The 21484-nt window shown below is 45.2% G+C and overlaps 1 protein-coding gene across 1 annotated transcript in view; it reads right to left on the reverse strand.

The window, feature by feature from the left end:
• Window positions 1-1142: 1142 nt before the first annotated feature.
• The window catches only part of LOC126996743 (glycerophosphocholine cholinephosphodiesterase ENPP6-like), a 72442-nt gene continuing 52100 nt past the window's right edge, over window positions 1143-21484 (reverse strand). Inside the window, exons 7-9 of the mRNA XM_050857562.1 lie at window positions 14885-15005; window positions 3355-3483; window positions 1143-1688 (exon numbers count right to left, since the gene is read on the reverse strand). Coding sequence (XP_050713519.1) covers window positions 1393-1688; window positions 3355-3483; window positions 14885-15005 — 546 coding nt within the window. The 3' untranslated portion in view covers window positions 1143-1392. The remainder of the gene's footprint in view (window positions 1689-3354; window positions 3484-14884; window positions 15006-21484) is intronic.

Genomic DNA, 21484 nt, shown 5'->3' on the forward strand with positions numbered 1-21484 from the left:
AACTCAAACAAAACCAAAGGGGAAATAACTCGGTCACTCGGTGCTACTGAGCTCTCAACTCCACACACACACACACACACACACACACACACACACACACACACACACACACACACATTCGTAATCGTAATACTAATATACATATTCCTATTATTTTCGTGTAACATTTATTTATTCATTATTATTTTTCTTTGCAAAAGGGGGGGGCCATGGCCCCATGGCTCCCCCCCTCGGTACGCCACTGGTCGCACTCTTGGAGGAAGAATGGAAGGAGAGGGCATGACGTCACAGAAGTGAAGCAGTCTTGGCCTGGGCTTCGCTCCGCCCCGGCCCTCAAGTCCACCCATAACATTGCCCGGCTGGTCTGACGCGCGACACCCACACACCTCAACATTTTGCCTTCATGCCGGCTTGCTCTGCCTTTGGTTGCGCCCACAGAGACAGGGATGGCAGCATAACGTTTCATCAGTAAGACAAAATGATATTTGTGGTGAAACACTATATAGGAGGCGAGAAAATTGAGCTTCAAAAAGAGCGACTCAAAAGAATGCGATTGATTCCTTGGTGGGAATTTCAAGGAAATCATCTGAAATTCATCTCCCATGGCTTTAACACACACACACACACACACACACACACACACACACACTGGTCACATTACTGGAATGTAGAGGTCTTTGGGTACTATCAGAAGTACAATGAACACTTTTTTTTTTCAAACATTTAAAATAAGAGAATAAAGTTGGGCAAGTTACCGAGTCGATTCAACCCACGGGCACTCATTTGCCTGACAACGTTAATTCTCATTCTCTTATTCTCATCCTCTCTCATTCTTTTTATCTAATTCTCATTGTCTCTCTTTCTCATTCTCATTTTTTCTCATTCTTATTCTCTCTCATTCTCATTCTCTCTCCTTCATTATCATTCTCATTACCTGTCTCTCATTCTCATTATCATTCCCCTCATTTTCAATCTCTCATCTCATGCTCTCTCTCTCTCTCTCTCTCTCTCTCTCTCTCTCTCTCTCTCTCTCTCTCTCTCTCTCTCTCTCTCTCTCTCTCTCTCTCTCTCTCTCTCTCTCTCTCTCTCTCTCTCTTCTAATTTTGTTCTCCGTCTAGTGTCTTTACCATAAAAAGACAATCGGCTTTAGAAATTATATTTCAGGAAAAACAATGTCATACATATTGCAGTTTACAATGTCCTTGGCTTACAGTAAATATATGTTCATACATTGCTATTTTTTTCTTCGATACGAAATCCTTTCCATATGTAAATAGCATCCTGAAATAAACTAAAACAAAGCTATCATTTCCCCCCAAAAGGCACACACTTCACGATCACAGAGGCCCCAATAAAACCTCCCCCCCTTCTTGGAGCGTGGGAACCAACTTGTCAAATGGAAAAGTCGCTGGGTTGTCGTGGCCCAGAGTCGGCACAGTGTGAACGGGGCTGAAGAGTGAACCATGCCGCCAGGAGCAGCGCAGGCATCAGAGTCATGGGGGCCGGCAGGAACGATGAAGCAGCGGCAGCAGCTCCGATGTGCACAGAGACGTCATCTGGCCGGAAGATACCCTCCACGCGGGCCCAAGTGCCGTTATGGGGCTGCGGCGTGAGGGCCAAGACGTGTGTCAGCACTTGGTACACGTCGGACATGTGGATGGGAGCCACCACCTGGCCGCTCAGGAATGCTGATGCGTGGGACATAAAGGACCAAAGTAAATAAAACCGGAAGGTAGCTAATACTTTTTTTTTTACGTGTACGCCTATAGCGCCGATAGGCTTTTCATGAGGGGCCTGGATGGTAGCCGGCCCCAGCCCGTCATGGCGCAGGCAAGTGTTTATAGTGGCGCTGCTCTTACTACTACTATTGCAACAGCAACAACAACAACAACAAACAACTACAACTGATACTACTATTACTACTACTACTACTACTACTACTGCACTACTACTACTACTACTTCTACTACTACTACTATTACTACTACTCTTAAATTACGACACAATGTCGCCTCTATGATAAATCAATATTTTCATGCTGACTGCTATTCTGAACCTCCCAACCGTATGTCTCCCCACTCCCCGGGAGCCGCTGCACTCGACACTCTTCTCTAGCTCATCCCTATACTGTCCAAATCCCTTATGCAAGAGTTAACCAACATCTTCATTCTTTCATTCCTTACACTGGAAAACTCTGGAACAATCATTCTTCATCTGTAATTTCTCCAGCCCACGACTTGAACTCTTTCAAGAGGAGAGTATTGAGACACCTCTCCTCCCGAAATTGACTTCTCTTTTGGCCATTCTTCTGAACTCTTTTTATAGGGGCAGCGATTAGCGTTTTTCTCATTAATATTTCTTTTCCTTTGAGCTGCTTTCTTTTCTGTAAAAAAGCAAACTACTACTACTACTACTACTATTACTACTACTTCTACTATTACTTTTACTACTACTAAAACTACAACAACTATTACTACTGCAACTATTACTACTACAACTATTACTACTACAACTATTACTACTACAACTATTACTACTACAACTATTACTACTACAACTATTACTACTACAACTACTATTATTACAACTATTACTACTACAACTACTACTACTACAACTATTACTACTACAACTACTACAACTATTACTACTACAACTATTACTACTACAACTATTACTACTACAACTATTACTACTACAACTATTACTACTACAACTATTACTACTACTACTACTACAACTGCTATTACTACAACTGATGATGATGATGGTGATGATGATATCGACAACAACAACAACAACAACAACAACAACAACAACAACAACAACAACAACAACAACAACAACAACAACAACAACAACAACAACAACAACAACAACAACAACAACAACAACAACAACAACAACAACAACAACAACAACAACAACAACAACAACAACAACAACAACAACAACAACAACAACAACAACAACAACAACAACAATAATAATAATAATAATAATAATAATAATAATAATAATAATAATAATAACTACAAGAAATGACAATATTAAACAAAAATAAAGAAATTATTACACCGTGGCAACCGTAGCAGCGGAGACCCACCAAATACTTGCCACAAATACCATTGGTCCATTAAGTAATAGTAGTAGTAGTAGTAGTAGTAGTAGTAGTAGTAGTAGTAGCAGTAGTAGTAATAGTGGTGGTGGTGATGGTAGAAGCAGTAGACAGGAAAGTAACAGCAATAGTTATAGTTGTGTTGGTGTTGGTAGCGAAGTGAGAGCATCACCAGCAGGGGAACAGTTCACAAGAGCAAGATCGTAACTGACAGTGTGAGGCAGTGCATTACCCACCAGGGCCCCGGGCGAAGAAGACACCCTTCATGTCCTGCTCGGCGGGGTTGTAGCCGTGGGCGCCTATATACACGTAGTCATTGCGGGGCGGCAGCTGCTTGTCGGAGTGTGAGGCCAAGACGAAGTTTCCTGTTGGGAGGCGGGACAGTCAAGGGTTATAGGTTGACGGAAGAGCGTTGAACCTCACCTTTAAATATGACCGAAATTGGTTGACAAAATGTATACTTAACAGATGGTTGTATGTGAGTGTATGTACATGTGTTTGTGTGTATTAAGTGAATACAAGAGTTGCTTCAAATTTCTAAGAACAGGAATGCGAATACGAATTCCATGAAATATTAGGAACTCGAATCTAAATTCGAATTCATATTGAAATTCTTCAGGAATACATTCATGAACTCTTTAGCTTTTTGAAAATTATTTGGTCCGACATCTTGGAAAAGTAATACTTATGCTGTCAACAATATAGGCAGAGTTCATCCGTCTAACTCAAAGCGTGAGTTGCTGCTTGAAGCCACGTTCACAATTTCACGCTCCAAATCCCAACTCTGGAATTCCATTAGCTCACTCACTCACATGTTCAAGGCAAAGCTGACACAACGTATCAATCTGTGGGTGACAGAGGACTTAAAACGAGAAGACAGTCGCTGACCCGTCCACACTCGGGACAGTAAAACAGACCATGCCCGACGAGTACTGGACCCGCTGAGTGAGCGGAGCCGTAATGTTTTATTTCTCTCCGCGTTCTGTCTGAAGGTAACACTTTGCAGCCAAATTATTATTTTCTTTCTGCTGGTGAATTTATGATTATTCGTCGCATTACCTGAAAAATAAAATACTCCGCCCAAGTATTCGAATACGAATGAGAACATTTATTTATGATAAGAATAATTCGAATACGAAAACCAATACCTACGAATACTGGAATTCGAATACGAATACTGATTACGAATACTTCGTCCCTGCCATTATATCTATGCTGGCTGAATATAATGATTCTGGCTTTAAGAGTCAGTGTGTCCGACTGCTTTTGGTGATTTGTAGCGGTTTCGATAGAAAGGCGTACAGGAGCGGTGCAGTTTACTGGATAAAGTGTACAAGGAGATGGTGTGGACGTGCTGGCGGCGCGGTGAGGTGGATTCTGTTCCAACCCGCGGCGCGGCTCAGCACGCCTCCTTGCGTGGGCTGACTCGTGTGCTCGAGCTCCGTGGCAGTGTACCGAGACCTCTGTTGTGAGAGCTCGAGCTTGGTGAGCGACGGTTCGGAACCTCAGTGATGTGAGCCGCCACAGATTATTTTATTTATATACTGATAGGCAACCAGTATTACCTGCACGATAATGGTAGCAATCCCTGTCTGTAGTCCTGTTGTTTTTAATATGTGGGCCTGACAGCTGAGAGGGTGAAAACATATCGCGCTACGCGGTACAATGTTGATATATATGAGCAACAATCTTTGCTAGTTTTTGTGCCAGAAAGTTTTCAGGCTTATACTCATATCTTAGAAGCACCTTCGCCAGCTGAGAACCCGGAGTATGTGCATTGTCAGCGGCATTATTAGTAGATTTTTATATGGCATAATGTTAGGTGTCATGGTATTACACTTTGCCGATGTATGTTCTCGTCCTAAGTCTCCTAGGCAGCTGGCATTACATTTATGACATATGAGCGTTCGTACATTTGTTGCAGAATACCAGGAGTATTTTAGACTTGAAATGTAAGGACTAGTTAGGTATGGCCGAGCACTATACTTTTTCGCTCTCTTTACTGTTATTCATTTTCCTTTATTTTCCTTCCCAACTGGGCGCATACTAAGGTGACCAGTCGATACTAAAGGATTTGGATAAGCATTCTTTAGATATGGCTTGCTAATTAATCCGGTAGCAGCGACGGGCCAAATTTGTGGCTTTACCGTGTAGCAGCGACGGGCCAAATTTGTGGCTTTACCGTGTAGCAGCGACGGGCCAAATTTGTGGCTTTACCGTGTAGCAGCGACGGGCCAAATTTGTGCCATGATATAAACCCCCCAAAATAGATGATACATAATCTGATCACAAATGCTTTGATATACATTATGAAATGGTTTGTGTGAGGGGTGATTTTTTCTCATTTTTCTCGCTTGGAGGGACCATTAAGAAATATGGTCCCCGCTGCTACCGGTGACATATTTAGGCAAACTATCTTTCAACACATGTATGAGTGTGTGGGAATTTCTTAGAAGACATGATGATATTCAATCAATCAACCAATACGGGCATGCATGTGTTGCCTCGTCCTCTTTACGACACCTAACCCCAGGAAACTCTCCGAGCAAGTCTCCATGCAGGCCCCCTTTTAATCCTAAGAACCTCATAGCAGAATCCATCGACTTCCTCAAGCTACCAGCTTTGTGGGCATCCCACTGGCTTCTTCCACTCCGTGTTGTCTCTCACAGAAACAACTCGGTGAGCAGACTCGATGTCTGGGCAGCGTGCTACATGTCCATACAGCAGGGGTTGGAATTCACGGAATATGCAGTTCAGAAGCCTCGATTCAGTCTCATTAAGTAATCGCCGAGTCGACACAAAGTCATTTCTATGATTCTTCTTTGGTACTTTTAACCAAAAACATTTATCCGCCCCTTGAAATCACTATTTGGTGTCCTTGTCTCACAACCATTGAGAGCACAGGCGACTCGAAGCAACGGATCTTTGTCCTTCTGCACAGGCATCGAGAATGTCATATACTCCTGCTGAGTGTGTCCATATGCCAAGTCAATTCATCGTAAGACTTCTTGACGATTCGTTGTTCTGCACTACGCTATAAAGATATGAGAGAATTTCCAAGATATCAATATCTTTGCCACACGCAGGAACGGACTATAATGTTTATTCAAGTAACCATTCAAAAACCTGTACCTTGGTCTTGGTCCAGGAAACCTGGGGTCCCAAAAGCTTCGCTTCCTCGTGCAGTGCCGTGCAGTGCAGAGACATTACCACAACCTCCAGGGACTTCACGAGGATTATTGCATCAGCATAATCAAAAGATCGGCATCGGCAAAAACAAGGTCAGTAACCTTGGTATTGTCAACAGATGCGCCACAGTGATTATGATCAACGCCTCTGAACAGTACCCGTCCATACAAGGGTTGAAAAGTGATGGAGCAAGAACACAGCCTTGCTTCATTGCCGAGGTTACATAAACGAAGCACGACCCCTCCCCAAACCACACACACACACACACACACACACACACACACACACACACACAGCGCTCCGATAGCTCAGTCAGTTAAAGCGCTGCGCTGCCAGGCTTCGTGGCGTGGCAGGCAGAGGTTCGAGTCCCGCTCAGGCCGGTTTTATTCCGCTGAGGAGTGGTTAATGTCCCCCCTTAATCAAGGGAAAGGGGTGTGTGGTGTGTAAGGTCCTGTGGTAGCACCCTGAAATCGACTAATGAGCCTTGCTCTAATCGGGAGGGTACTTGCTGGCGATTGCGAGTCAAACTCGTGATCAGGCGGTGTTGAAATACACACACTTCACAGCCCTCTCAGTTCCAAAGCCAGGCAATAGACCAACGGTCTTTGCAGAAATCCCACGGAGTTCTAGAGGAGATCCCAGATAGCCCCGCGATGCACTGATCAAAAGTCTACTTGAGATTGACATGGCTGCAAGGCTCCGCAGTGGAAATTGACGACAGCGCTTCCCTACTACGTGAATCACAAGGATTCGGTTATTTGGTAACCTACCAGGTGTCACCTCGGACTGCTCACGTATCTGCAGCCTTAGTAGGCAATAGCTGGGCAAGCACCTTGTCTGACACACTGAGCATGCAGTGTAACATCACGTTAGTTATTGCAGTCCTGCCGTGTTCCCCTTTCCCTTAGCACATAGGGACGAGCAGACCCTCTTCCAGTAAAGAGGAATGGCACCAGATTGCCATACGGCAGTCTAATCTGCAACACTCGGATCATATCGTCACCTCCTGCTTTGAGCAGTTCTGCACGATTATTGCAAACACTAGCTGCATTTCCATCCCTCAACCTTGCCATAGGCCTTCTGACCTCGTCAGAAGAGGGTGGGCTTTCGTCAATTGGTGGATCAGCACTAACGTACCACCTACAACCCAGCAACTGGAGGCTGCCCGCTCGGAGGGTCCGCCGCGTCCATCTGCTCAAAGCACTCATCCCAACGAACCATCTGCCCATTCGTGTCTGACACGATAGAGGGTTGATTCACACAATATGCAACGTGACCAGCACGTAACGTACCTTGCCGGACCGACAAAATATTGTTCAATAATAAACAGATTGTTGTATTCATATTGCAGCGGCCCGGCACGTCATCGGCGTGGACCGTCATCGACAGTTGAGGTGGCCGAGTGGTCATTGTTGACAATTTTCAATCATCGTCGAGTGGTTCGAGTGGTGGAAGATCACCTACGTGCTGCACAGATCTTTAGCCAACCCCACTTCAGTGAATCTGTTCAAGTGGAGCACCGGGGGCGGTATGGGCCAAGCAAGAGTCATACATCACGGCAGCCACTATAAATAAAATTCGCCAGCTGAAGTATCGGGCTGTGGGCCTCTAAGAGACCCCTCAAGAGAACCTACCGGCGGTAGAGGCAGCATCTAAAAAAAAGGAGAAAAGATCGCTGGCGAGAATACTTTGGTGGTTCGTGTCGATTTTGGCCCGGTCCGGATCCTGTCTGTATTGGTATAGTGTGAAAATGGTTCCGTTACCAACCGAAATCAGCACAGAAGTTACCTCAGTTGAGATCCCATTCTATTACGATGCAGTACTAGTATATTTTTGATGGAGATGAATTACTTTTTCTCGTGCAGAGCCATACATACTAGACCTCTTCCTTACCTCTAACCCTTCTGCTTACTCTGTCAAACTGTTCTCTCCGTTGGGATCCTCCGATTACAACCTAATTTCTGTATCCTGTCCTATCGCTCCTGTACACCCTCTGGACCCACCGCAGAGGCGATGCTTCTGGCATTTTGCTTCAAATCAGTGGGACGGCCTGAGGATGTACTTTTCCGATTTCCCGTGGAATGATTACTGCTTCCAGGAGCGAAACCCCTCTGTGTGTGCCCAGCGCATCACAGAGGTGATTGTCTCTGGAATGGAGGCATACATTCCACGTACTTTCTCTACTCTCCATGCTAAAAAGCCTTGGTTTGATCACGCTTGTTCTCGTGCTGTCAAAGATAGAGAGGCAGCTCACAAAAGGTACCAGAGCCTTCGCACTCCTGCTAACCTTGACCTTTACATTTCTGCCCGGAATCGTGCCAAATCTATTCTCTGACTTACCAAAAACTCCTTCAATAATAGAAAATGCCAAAACCTAGCCTTCTCTAATTCTTCCCGGGACTTCTGGCACCTAGCCAGAAACATCTCCAACTTCACTTCTTCAGCTTTCCCTCCTCTCCTTAGTCCTGACGGCAGCACCGCCGTCTCATCAATCTCTAAGGCTGAACTCTTTTCTCAAACTTTCTCTAAAAACTCCACTCTGGACGATTCTGGGCATATTCCTCCTTATCATCCCCCCTCTGACTTTTTTATGCCTGTTATTAAGATTCTTAAGAATGATGTTTTCTATGCCCTCTCTGGCCTCAATCCTCAGAAGGCTTATGGACCTGATGGAGTGCCTCCTATTGTCCTTAAAAACTGTGCTTCCGTGCTGACACCCTGCCTGGTCAAACTCTTTCGCCTCTGCCTGTCAACATCTACCTTTCCTTCCTGCTGGAAGTATACCGTCATACAGCCTGTGTCTAAGAAGGGTGACCGTTCCAATCCCTCAAACTACCGTCCTATAGCCTTACTTTCTTGTCTATCTAAAGCTTTTGAATCAATCCTTAACCGGAAGATTCAAAAGCACCTTTCCATTTCTGACCTTCTGTCTGATCGCCAGTATGGGTTTCGCAAGGGACGTTCTACTGGTGATCTCCTTGCCTTCTTAACTGACTCTCGGTCATCCTCTCTTAGCCGTTTCGGTGAAACTTTTGCTATTGCGCTGGACATATCAAAAGCCCTTGATAGGGTCTGGAACAAATATTTGCTTTCCAAACTACCCTCCTACGGTTTCTATCCTTCTCTCTGTACCTTTATCTCCAGTTGCCTTTCTGACCGTTCTATTTCGGCTGTAGTAGACGGTCACTGTTCTTCCCCTAAACCTATTAACAGTGGTGTCCCGCAGGACTCTGTCCTATCTCCCACTCTCTTTCTGTTTTTCACTAATGATCTTCTTTCTAAAACGAACTGTTCTATCTATTCTTACACCGATGACTCCACTCTGCATTACTCAACTTCTTTTAATAGAAGACCCACTCAACAGGAACTAAACGATTCCAGGCTGGAGGCTGCAGAACGCTTAGCCTCAGAATTTACTATTATTTCCGAATGGGGCAAGAAGAACCTGGTGTCCTTCAACGCCTCAAAAAAACCCAGTTTCTCCACCTATCCACTCGACACAATCTTCCAGATATCTATCCCCTATTCTTCGACAACACTCAACTATCACATTCTTCAACACTAAAAATCCCCGGTCTATCCTTAACTCAAAATCTCAACTGGAAACCATATCCCATATCTTACTAAATTAGCTTCCTCGAGGCTGGGCGTTCTGTATCGTCTCCGCCAGTTCTTCTCCCCCGCACAGATTCTTTCCATTTATAGGGGCCTTGTCCGCCCTTGTATGGAGTATGCATCTCATGTGTGGGGGGGCTCCACTCACACATTTCTCTTGGATAGAGTGGAGTCTAGGGCTCTTCGTCTCATCAGCTCTCCTCCTCTTACTGATAGTCTTCTACCTGTTAAATCCCGCCGCCATGTTGCCTCTCTTTCTATCTTCTATCGATATTTTCACGCTGACTGCTCTTCTGAACTTGCTAACTGCATGCCTCCCCCCCTCCCGCGGCCCCGCTGCACACGACTTTCTACTCATGCTCATCCCTATACTGTCCAAACCCCTTAGGCAAGTGTTAACCAGCATCTTCACTCTTTCATCCCGTTCACTGGTAAACTCTGGAACAGTCTTCCTTCGTCTGTATTTCTTCCTGCCTATGACTTGACCTCTCTTTTGACTACTCTTTACTTTTATCTTTTATAGGAGCGGCGAGTGGCGGACTTTTTTTTGTACTCTTTTTATTGCCCTTGAGCCGTGTCCTCTGATGTAAAAAAAAAAAAGTGTTTTGTCTGACATATCCCACAGACATTGCAGAGACAATGTAAAGGAGAGAATCTGGGCTGCTTTGTCATCCTGAAAGATTGATGGATTTTTTTTCATCCTGCAGTTCTTCTTAAGGCAAGGCCGTAGTTCCTGGGGGGATGCGGGGGCTGTAGTCCTCCAATTTTTTCTATATCGGTCTGAAAATCCCCCAAAACTCCCCTCCTGCGCATGCTCGCTTCGCTCGCCACCCTCCCCTCGACCTCGAATCCATGATGCTCTCTAGCTCCCCCCAAAATCTTCCAAAATTACGGTCCTGTAAACTGCACAATCTTGTTTTTCTTCTCGTTAAGGATTTGTGTACCTAAAGTCGCCTGTTGTTTTTATTTTCAACTTCTTAATTTTCATCTTCCAGAAGAAGTGCTGTTACTGCCAAGTCATGTACACTAAATTCTTTAACATAGGTAGCACCGAGATGTTATCCTTTCGGGTGCAGGGACAGAATCGTGCTGTGACCGTCACCGTACTGCCGGAGACCAGACGGTGGCCATGCTGTTGCCGGTCAGTGACGGCCCGTTGACGGTCCGGTCACGGTCCATTTACGTGCTGGTACGTATGTAGTGCTAATCAACCCATAATCGTCCGCTGTTCGAATAGCGCTGCCGTGAGCGAGGCTCGGAGCGATGAGTGTTCAGGGCCCAGTAGGGGGATCAGAGGTCAACTGTAGGGAGTAGGCAGGTATACATCTTCCGAAACGGGCGTAAGCGACTTCCGGTGAGTTATACACAGGAGGCGATGATATACTGCAAGCCTATCAAAGTCCTCTCCATGCCCTAACTGTCCCTTTCACTGTTGGGTCCCTAACACTAGAAAACAGTTCAGCATGCTCTCTAAACACGTATTCTCTTAATTTTCATATCAAATCACATACATATACACGGCGGTGGCTGAATGGATAGTGTGACGGCGCCGCGTTCAGGACGACGTGAGTTCAATCCCCGCCCGGTGCCACCAAGCTGGGATTTTTCAGCCGCCGCCGAGTGGCTTAAAACTACCCACATGCTGTCCAGAAGACCACCTATCAACCCGGACTCTAGATTCTAGGATTAAAGATGAGCTCCGGGAGGGCAGCATGAGCCAACACGATTCATGATTCGTCTTGCTTCGCCACACTACTTTCAATGTAATCGTTTCCACCAAGCGAACCGAGTCAATTCAGATCATGACGATTCATGGCGATTCAGAATCACAGACTGATTTGGTCCCATTTTTCATCGGTCACGGCGAGTCACCAGGCGAGTTAGCACCATGACAGTGGACGTCCTGATTAGTTTAGTGCGAGAACGACGTGCAATATAATCATGATCCTAGTGATCCTGTGCACCGAGATCGGGATGCCATAGCTGCTGCTCTGTGGATCCAGTTAACTCACCAACACTTTGAATTGTTCTGTAGTCATCCTAAAGAACTCATAAAAAATTTCTGGATTATTTACCAAATCTGGGAACAGATGTACAAAGCTTCAGGTCTTTTAACATTGATTTCATGGACCCAAACACCTTGCTGACGCCTACGAACGCTGCCTCAGCCACAGCAACGCTGCTGTATCAGCGACGCGTGTACGTCCATTCTCGTCAAAGCCAGGCTTGGTACTACTGCCTTTTGAATGTTGTTCAGACTCATCTGAGTCAGTCAGTTGGAACGATGCTGATTCAAAATGAATCGAGTCAAACGAATCTTCATGAATTGAATCGATTCGACTCGCTTGGTGGAAACACAGCCTTAGCCTTTCACTCTTTCCTCTGTAGTTATATTCTCTACCGGAGACACTCAAACAGTGAATGCTAAATCTAAACCTTTTTTCCGTTCATAAACTGACAAATCAGTATTTTGAATGTTGCGAATCGGATAGGCGTTTTCTTGCAGCTCTGTAAATTTTCCATTCCTTTAATAATATACCCTGTTCAGCTATTTTCACTAGAATAATCTATTTACTCACACAGTTTATATTTGCTCGCACTCTTAACCCGTGCAGTGTTTAGTATGTACAAGTACCTACAGTGTTCAGTACGTACTTGTGCGCTTGCCCTTTTAAACAGCTAAGCTGCAGTCATTTATGTGTTTTACCTTTGATTTATTACTCCAGGAGTATTAAAGAATACACTGGAAACTCATAAATGCAATGTTTTTCATTTATATGTCTAGTTATTAAGAAAATTCATGTAAATCTGCCGCAACGTTTCAAGCATATATTGCGTGTGCTATATTCATATTTCTACATATACGGTTTTACTACTAGTACAAAATATAATGAGTAAAGCCTACGAATATAGATATTAGACTTCAAAATAATCGGGAATGAGAACCGGTAATTGGAGGCTGCATATATAGTGAGTTTTCAGCTTTGCGGCTACGTAAACTCTGCCTTGCCCCGTCCACTGTTGCCGACTGAACATCTAAAGCCCCGTTCACACTGTGCCGACTCTGGGCCACGACTACCCACGACTCTAGGGTACACGAGGTCTTGGGTGTTGATGTGAAAGGGTCGGGCATGTCTTGAAAGAGGTCTTGAGACTGTTGCCGAATGCTGTGCCGACGTCGTGACGGGAGTCTGGAGTCGTGAGGGTTAGCACGACATGCTGGCAACCAGTTGGCCGAATGTCCCAGACAGTCGGCAAGACACTAAGACCCCAATAAAACCTACCCCCCCTAAATTCTTGGAGAGGGGGAACCAGAACCAACTTGTCAAATGGAAAAGTCGCTGGGTTGTCGTGGCCCAGAGTCGGCACAGTGTGAACGGGCTTAACCATTTTATGCCATATTTTTTCTCCATATATTTCTATATATTTGTTGTGTAAAAGATTAGTATTTATCATATTTACCATGTACATGAAAAACGTGTGCAAAAGAAGCATAATAACAGCATACAAAACTCTATAAATAAATTTCAGATTTTTATATGACATCTTGACCTCCGAGAAAGGAGAAAATAATGCAAATAAGAATCTCAAGGAAGCGACACTTCGAGAAATCACATGAAAACAATAAAGACACTAATAGATTTATGATTTTCTGGAGACTTTTGGAGGTAATTAAAACCAATGCGAAAAAAATGCAACCTGCCGTGACCCATTTCTTTACCCAAAGTTGACAGCATAAAGGTTAAGGTGAATCTTGTGCTTTAACCCGGTGGTGGTAGCAGCGGGGATCATGTTTCTTAATGGTCCCTCTTAGCGAGAAAAATGAGAAAAAATCACCCCTTACACAAACCATTTCATAATATATATCAAAGCATTTTGTGATCAGATTATGTATCATCTATTTTGGGGGGCTAAAATCATGGCACAAATTTGGCCCGTCGCTGCTACACGGTAAAGCCACAAATTTCGCCCGTTGCTGCTACATGGTAAAGCCACAAATTAGGCCCGTCGCTGCTATATGGTAAAGCCACAAATTTCGCCCGTTGCTGCTACATGGTAAAGCCACAAATTTGGCCCGTCGCTGCTACACGGTAAAGCCACAAATTTCGCCCGTTGCTGCTACATGGTAAAGCCACAAATTAGGCCCGTTGCTGCTACATGGTAAAGCCACAAATTTGGCCCGTCGCTGCTACATGGTAAAGTCACAGATTTCGCCCGTCGCTGCTACACGGTAAAGCCACAGATTTCGCCCGTTGCTGCTACACGGTAAAGCCACAAATTTGGCCCGTCGCTGCTACACGGTAAAGCCACAAATTTCGCCCGTTGCTACTACACGGTAAAGCCACAAATTTGGCCCGTCGCTGCTACACGGTAAAGCCACAAATTTCGCCCGTTGCTGCTACATGGTAAAGCCACAAATTTGGCCCGTCGCTGCTACATGGTAAAGCCACAAATTTCGCCCGTTGCTGCTACATGGTAAAGCCACAAATTTCGCCCGTTGCTGCTACACGGTAAAGCCACAAATTTCGCCCGTTGCTGCTACATGGTAAAGCCACAAATTTGGCCCGTCGCTGCTACATGGTAAAGCCACAAATTTCGCCCGTTGCTGCTACACGGTAAAGCCACAAATTTCGCCCGTTGCTGCTACAGGGTAAAGCCACAAATTTGGCCCGTCGCTGCTACACGGTAAAGCCACAAATTTCACCCGTCGCTGCTACACGGTAAAGCCACAAATTTCGCCCGTCGCTGCTACACGGTAAAGCCACAAATTTGGCCCGTCGCTGCTACACGGTAAAGCCACAAATTTGGCCCGTCGCTGCTACACGGTAAAGCCACAAATTTGGCCCGTTGCTGCTACACGGTAAAGCCACAAATTTGGCCCGTTGCTGCTACACGGTAAAGCCACAAATTTAGCCCGTTGCTGTTACCGCTGCTCAAGAACATGTGAGCCGTTACACTTACCCTTGTCGGCGAGAAGGATGACGTCGTGAATGTACGGACTGTCCTTGTAGTGAAAGCTGTCAGGGATGTCGACGTGTTTGTACGCCCTCACCCCGGGGATCTGGGACACTTGGGCGTACACCTGCCGGGAAGGACACACACACACACACACACACACACACACACACACACACACACACACATTAATATCTTACAATCTTGATATGTCATATTGTATAGCAACATGTAAATTTTACATATTATCAGTCACTTCTGTACTATGTTCATTTTTTTTTTACGTCTATGCCTATAGCGCCGGTAGGCTTGCTTGAGGGGCCTGGATGGTATTCGGCCCCAGCCTGTCATGGCACAGGCAAGTGTTTATAGTGGCGCCATCATATTGTTTTCTCTTATATTTTTAACTTCAACTGCTACTTCTTCTCTACTACTACTACTGCTACTACTACTACTACTTCTACTACTACTACTACTACTACTACTACTACTACTACTACTACTACTACTACTACTACTATTATTACTGCTACTACTACTACGACTACTACTACCCTATTCCACCTCGGGTGACACCAAATATGAAGAAACTTCATTAAAATATGGAAGCTCTGTTGAGGGTCCGTGTAGCAGTATAAGGCCCACTCCACACTGTGGGCCACGACAACCCTGTAACTTTTGGATTTGACAAGTCGGCTCCCATACCCCATGAATGGTGTTGTTGTTTTTTGGTGTCTTGGGGCCAGTCTTACAGTCCAGTACAGCACGTTTGTAAGCTCCCCAACCAAACACAAAACACGACGAAAATTCCTTGTATAGTGTTTTTTTCACATTTGTTACTTTTTTTTATGCCCTTGAACTGACTCCTCTGCTGTAAAGAAGAAAAAAAACACTATACAAGGCATTTTCGTCGTGTTTTGTGTTTGGTTGGGGAGCTTACAAACGTGCTGGACTGGACTGTAAGACTGGCCCTTGGTGTTGGCTAGTATGATTGCCGACGGTCGTTGCCTATTTGGGACATTCGGCCAACTATAGTTGCCAGCATGTCGGCGACATGCTAGCAATTAGTCTCAAGACGAATTTCAACGGTTTTTTTTTTAAATGGCGTCATGTCTACGACAACCACGACTCTGTCGACCGATTGGCCGACAGTCGGAGACGGTCGCCGACTCTCAGCAAGACTGTCTGTGAACTGGTTGGCGGACCAGCTAGCCAAGAGTTGCCAAGGGGTTGGTCGATGACCTTCCCTACGGTCTTCGCAACTGTCTTGGCAGCAGCCTTGCCAGTCTATCTATGTATATCTCCGACTCTCTGCTCACTCATGGGAATTTCCCTCCAGGGGGTGGCCGCGGCAGAAGTGTTTCCATCCCTCCCTGTTCTGGCACTCCCTCTCAGCACACTCACTCCTGCTACTTCCAACTCTCTCGCTCCATTATATTACTCGCTCACCCTGTTGATCCACTTCACAGTTGGTCTTCCCCTGACACCCCCTCCCTCAATCCTTCCCTTCCCTCATACACTCTCTTCACAAATTCATTTTCCCCCATTCTCATCACGTGCCCAAACCATCTCAGCGCACCACGCTTCGCCCACTCAACCATTCCACAATCCACTCCTTTTGCTGTCGCACCCATACCAAACATCTCATTCACGCTTTCATTACTTCCTCCATCCCATCCTGACACACCACATGCACCTCTTATAAAACTCATATCCACTGTACGTATTCTCGATTGCTGTGCTGCATTCCATGTCCACGTCCCTCATGCACACGACAGAGTTGGCAGGACAATACTGTTCCTTATTCCCCTCTTTACCTCCATGCTCGCACTTCTTCCTTTCATAACTCTCTCCAATGCTTACACCACCTGTCTGCCCTTCATTGCTCTTTCCCTCACCTCACCTTCCATACTTACACAAAACTATCCCCAAATAATTAAACTCAGTCACCTCTTCCATTCTCTCCTTATCCTATATACACTTCGTTGTGCTCTGTGTTCTAACTCTGTACGGCTTTGCAAAATCTTGCTCCTGCCCTCTCAAATACTATGACCTTACTTTTTCCAGCATTTACTTTCAGCTTTCTCCTCTTACACACCCTGTCAAACTCATTCACTATCCTCTTTAGCGTCCCCTCATTCTCTGCCAACAGCACTGTATCATCTGCAAACAGGCCTGCCACCAATGACTCCTCTGTGCCTCTCACTTTCAGCCTTGGACTAGCTCCCCCACCCTGGCTTTCATTTCTCTCATACAACCATCCATGTACACATTAAAAAGCCATGGTAACATCACACACCCCTGTCTCACACCCTCACCAACACCCAAACTCTCACTCAACTCATCCTTCACGCATACAGAGGCACTCGCATTCTTATAAAATATCTGATCCTCTCCAGCAAACGCCTTCCCACACCACAGATTCTTGAAATATCCCATAAGTCCTTCCTGTCAACCCTGTCATATGCCTTCTCCAGGTCCATGAACACAGCAAACAGCTTCCTATCCTACACTAGGTATTTTTCAACTAACACTTTCAGTGCAAATATGTGGTCCACACAACCCCTCCCTTTCCTAACCCCCCTTGTTCATCGCCTACACTTCTCTGTTATTTTCTTCATCCTTTCATTTAAAACCCTTCCACACACTTTTCCTGCCCCACTGAGTAGACTTATTCCCCTGTAACTATTACAACCACCTCTGCTTCCTTTCCCTTTGTACAGCGGCACAACAACAGCCTTGCTCCAGTCCTCCGGCACCTCACCCTGATCCCATGCTGGGCTACACATCCATAACATCCATTCAACAACTACACCTCCTCCATACTTGCTGCTATGCCACCAGCTCCATGGGCCTTTCCTACTTTTAACTTCTTCATTGCCTCCTCTGGATTTAGCTGTCCTATCTTGATCTGTATTCCTACTCACCCACTTCTGCTCTCCCTCCCACTCTCTCCTCTTTTACATTTTCAAAGTGCTGCTTCCCTACCTCCCTTATCTCCTCATTCCCTCTCACGAGCACCCCATCTCTCCTCTTCATGCTACAAATGTCACTCTTTCCTCCCCTCAGTTCTCTTTTAACTTCTTTCCAGAAAAGTTTTTTGTTCTGGTATTTTGCTGATATTCTCCTACCAAACTCCTCATCCACACCCTCTTTACTTTCCCTAAGCAGCCTCTTCACCTGTATCTTACTCTCCCTGTACTTTCTCTCCCATCTCCCTCTCACCTCCTCCGTCACATTTATCTGTAACATTTCAGTGCAGCTCCTTCTTTTCTCCTCAACTGCTTCTTGAATCTCATCTGTCCACTACACACTCCCTTTCTTTCTTTTTCCACACGACCTATACCAAACTACTTCCTCATTTGCCCTGACCAGTGATCTCTTAAACACCTCATACACTTCATTCACTCCGTCACTGTGTTCTATCCCTTCTCTTGTCATTCCAAGTACTTCCTCCACTTTCCTCCTATACATCTCCCTGTGGCCACTGTCACTCAATTTCTCACTTGCAAGTTCCTTCCTACCTTTTCCCTCTTCCCACCCACTATAAATTCCCATTTCTCTTTCATTCTAGTTTTGGCTACTACCGTAAAGTGATCAAATCCATTAAACATTTCTCTCACAACTTTTGCATCCACTACATCCTGTCTCAACCTCGTATCCACAGCTATATAATCTATTACACTCCTCATATCACCCCTTGCCCATGTACTGTATACCTGTGAATTAGCTAGTGCTGGAAGAAGGTGTTTGCCAAGAACAGACCCCTCTCAGCACTAACATCCACAAGGCATTGTCCATTCTCGTTCACTCCATCCACACCCCACTTCCCAACCACACCACCAATCTCCTTATTTCCAGCTTTTGTATTCATGTCCCTTAAGGCCCCGTTCACACTGTGCCGACTCTGGGCCACGACTACCCACGACTCTAGGGTACACGAGGTCTTGGGTGTTGATGTGAAAGGGTCGGGCATGTCTTGAAAGAGGTCTTGAGACTGTTGCCGAACGCTGCGCCGACGTCGTGACGGGAGTCTGGAGTCGTAAGGGTTAGCACGATATGCTGGCAACTAGTTGGCCGAATGTCCCAGACAGTCGGCAAGACACCAAGACCCCAATAAAACCATCCCCCCTTCTTGGAGCGTGGGAACCAACTTGTCTAATGGAAAAGTCGCTGGGTTGTCGTGGCTCAGAGTCGGCACAGTGTGAACGGGGCTTAACACAAGAAGTTTCCTTTCACTTACAAAGGTTTTTAAACTTTTTAAACACTGTCTTAAGTCCTCCCAGAATGCCAAGGAGTTGCCCGACGGCCTTCTCAACGATCTTCGCAACCGTCTTGGTGGCAGCCTTGCAAACTGTCGCCGAATTCTATCCAGAATTTTAAAAGGATATTTTAGCCGTAGACATTGGCGAGAGTGTCCTCTCTTTACTAGCTGTACTCTTTACCTCTACCACTACTACTGCTACTGCTACTGCTGCTACTACTACTACTACTACTACTACTACCGGAGCTGGGCACTTCCGATCATCAGTCCGATCGTCCGATCTTCCGATCTGATCGGAACAGCAAGTGGCGATAGGAATGCAAAGATTGGATCATCTTTGTAAAAGGTAATCGGACTGTGGGGATCGGAACTTCACAAACTAACTTCCAATCACCGATCACAGAAAAGAAAGTGGTCAACGTTGTCATGGCAAAAAGTGACTGCAGACTTCTTACAATTATTTTTATACACTTTGTTTAATAGTTACTTCAATAAGCGTCTTTATTTATAAAATTAAGCGATAATTATTGATCGTTAATTTATTTAATTCTGGTAAGGTATCGTGAACGAGACGCGCAGGCGCAAAGTCGCTTTATTTGCTTGGCGGGACTTTTTACACGACGCCATGACAGTGTGGTGTGGGCTGCAGTGTTGGGCTTCCGCTCACTCCAGTAACCAAGTGGTCTGCCCCAATTGTCAGTTATGCATTTTCTGCTGCAGTGTTACCACCCTTTAATGGCGGCAGCGTCAGTTTCTTTTCGGGAAACCAACAAGACATAAGCTAAAAGGGGGGGCTTCGCCCCGCCTCGACCTCCCCACCTTCTTAACCGGGGGGAGGGATTTGCCTTCCCTCGACCCCCCCACCCACCCGTCGGGCTCCCCCCGCAACAAGAGGAGGAGGAGGAAGAAGGTCTCGCGAGACAGCGTAACATGCCGCCCAGACCACGGCACCAAACTAACGCCCCATACCCCTCCCATCCAAGAACTTATCTAACCTCTTCTTGAATGTATCTATCGTGTTGGTGCTAACCACATGACTTCTACGTCTGTTCCACTCATCCAACACTGTTGGTAAACCAATTCTTGCCTATGTCTTTGTTGAACCTGAACTTATCCAACTTAAACCCATTGCTACGTGTCCTACTCGATGTGGTGTCATCTGCCATCCACGTATCCTAAGACATCCCATCTAATCTACGCATGCGCGGGATTTGTTTACAAACAAAGGGTGGATGAATTACGACACGGTACCGTGTCTTTGTCGACTGCCTATTGCGATATATCCCACCTGAGTTTTTTTTATTTAATCTTTTTAAAAGTTAATGTTGACGTATGTTTTGAATTTGAAAATTGCTTGATATATGAAAGTTTCTTCCTGCACCCTTTGTATGTCAGTAAATGAGGTAAATGAGGTATGTCGGTAAATGTGATAAATGAGATAACCTGCTTCTGTTGTACGTCGGTATATGTGATAAATGAGATAACCTACACTCCTTGTATGTCGGTAAATGTGATAAATGAGATAACCTGCACCCCTTGTATGTCGGTATATGTGATAAATGAGATAACCTGCACCCCTTGTATGTCGGTATATGTGATAAATGAGATAACCTGCACCCCTTGTATGTCGGTAAATGTGATAAATGAGATAACCTGCACCCCTTGTATGTCGGTATATGTGATAAATGAGATAACCTACACCCCTTGTATGTCGGTATATGTGATAAATGAGATAACCTGCACCCTTTGTATGTCGGTAAATGTGATAAATGAGATAACCTGCACTCCTTATATGTCGGTATATGTGATAAATGAGACAACCTACACCCCTTGTATGTCGGTATATGTGATAAATGAGACAACCTACACCCCTTGTATGTCGGTATATGTGATAAATGAGAAAACCTACACCCCTTGTATGTCGGTTTATGTGATAAATGAGATAACCTGCACCCCTTGTATGTCGGTATATGTGATAAATGAGAAAACCTACACCCCTTGTATGTCGGTATATGTGATAAATGAGATAACCTGCACCCCTTGTATGTCGGTAAATGTGATAAATGAGATAACCTGCTTCTGTTGTACGTCGGTATATGTGATAAATGAGATAATCTGAACCCCTTGTATGTCGGTAAATGTGATAAATGAGATAACCTACATCCCTTGTATGTCGGTAAATGTGAGAAATGAGATAACCTACACCCCTTATAAGTCGGTAAATGTGATAAATGAGATAACCTGTACCCCTTGTATCTCGGTAAATGTGATTAATGAGATACCCTACACCCCTTGTATGTCGGTAAATGTGATAAATGAGATACCCTACACCCCTTGTATGT

The sequence above is a fragment of the Eriocheir sinensis genome, chromosome 1, assembly GCF_024679095.1.
Source record: "Eriocheir sinensis breed Jianghai 21 chromosome 1, ASM2467909v1, whole genome shotgun sequence".
In the NCBI taxonomy this organism is placed as follows: domain Eukaryota; kingdom Metazoa; phylum Arthropoda; class Malacostraca; order Decapoda; family Varunidae; genus Eriocheir; species Eriocheir sinensis.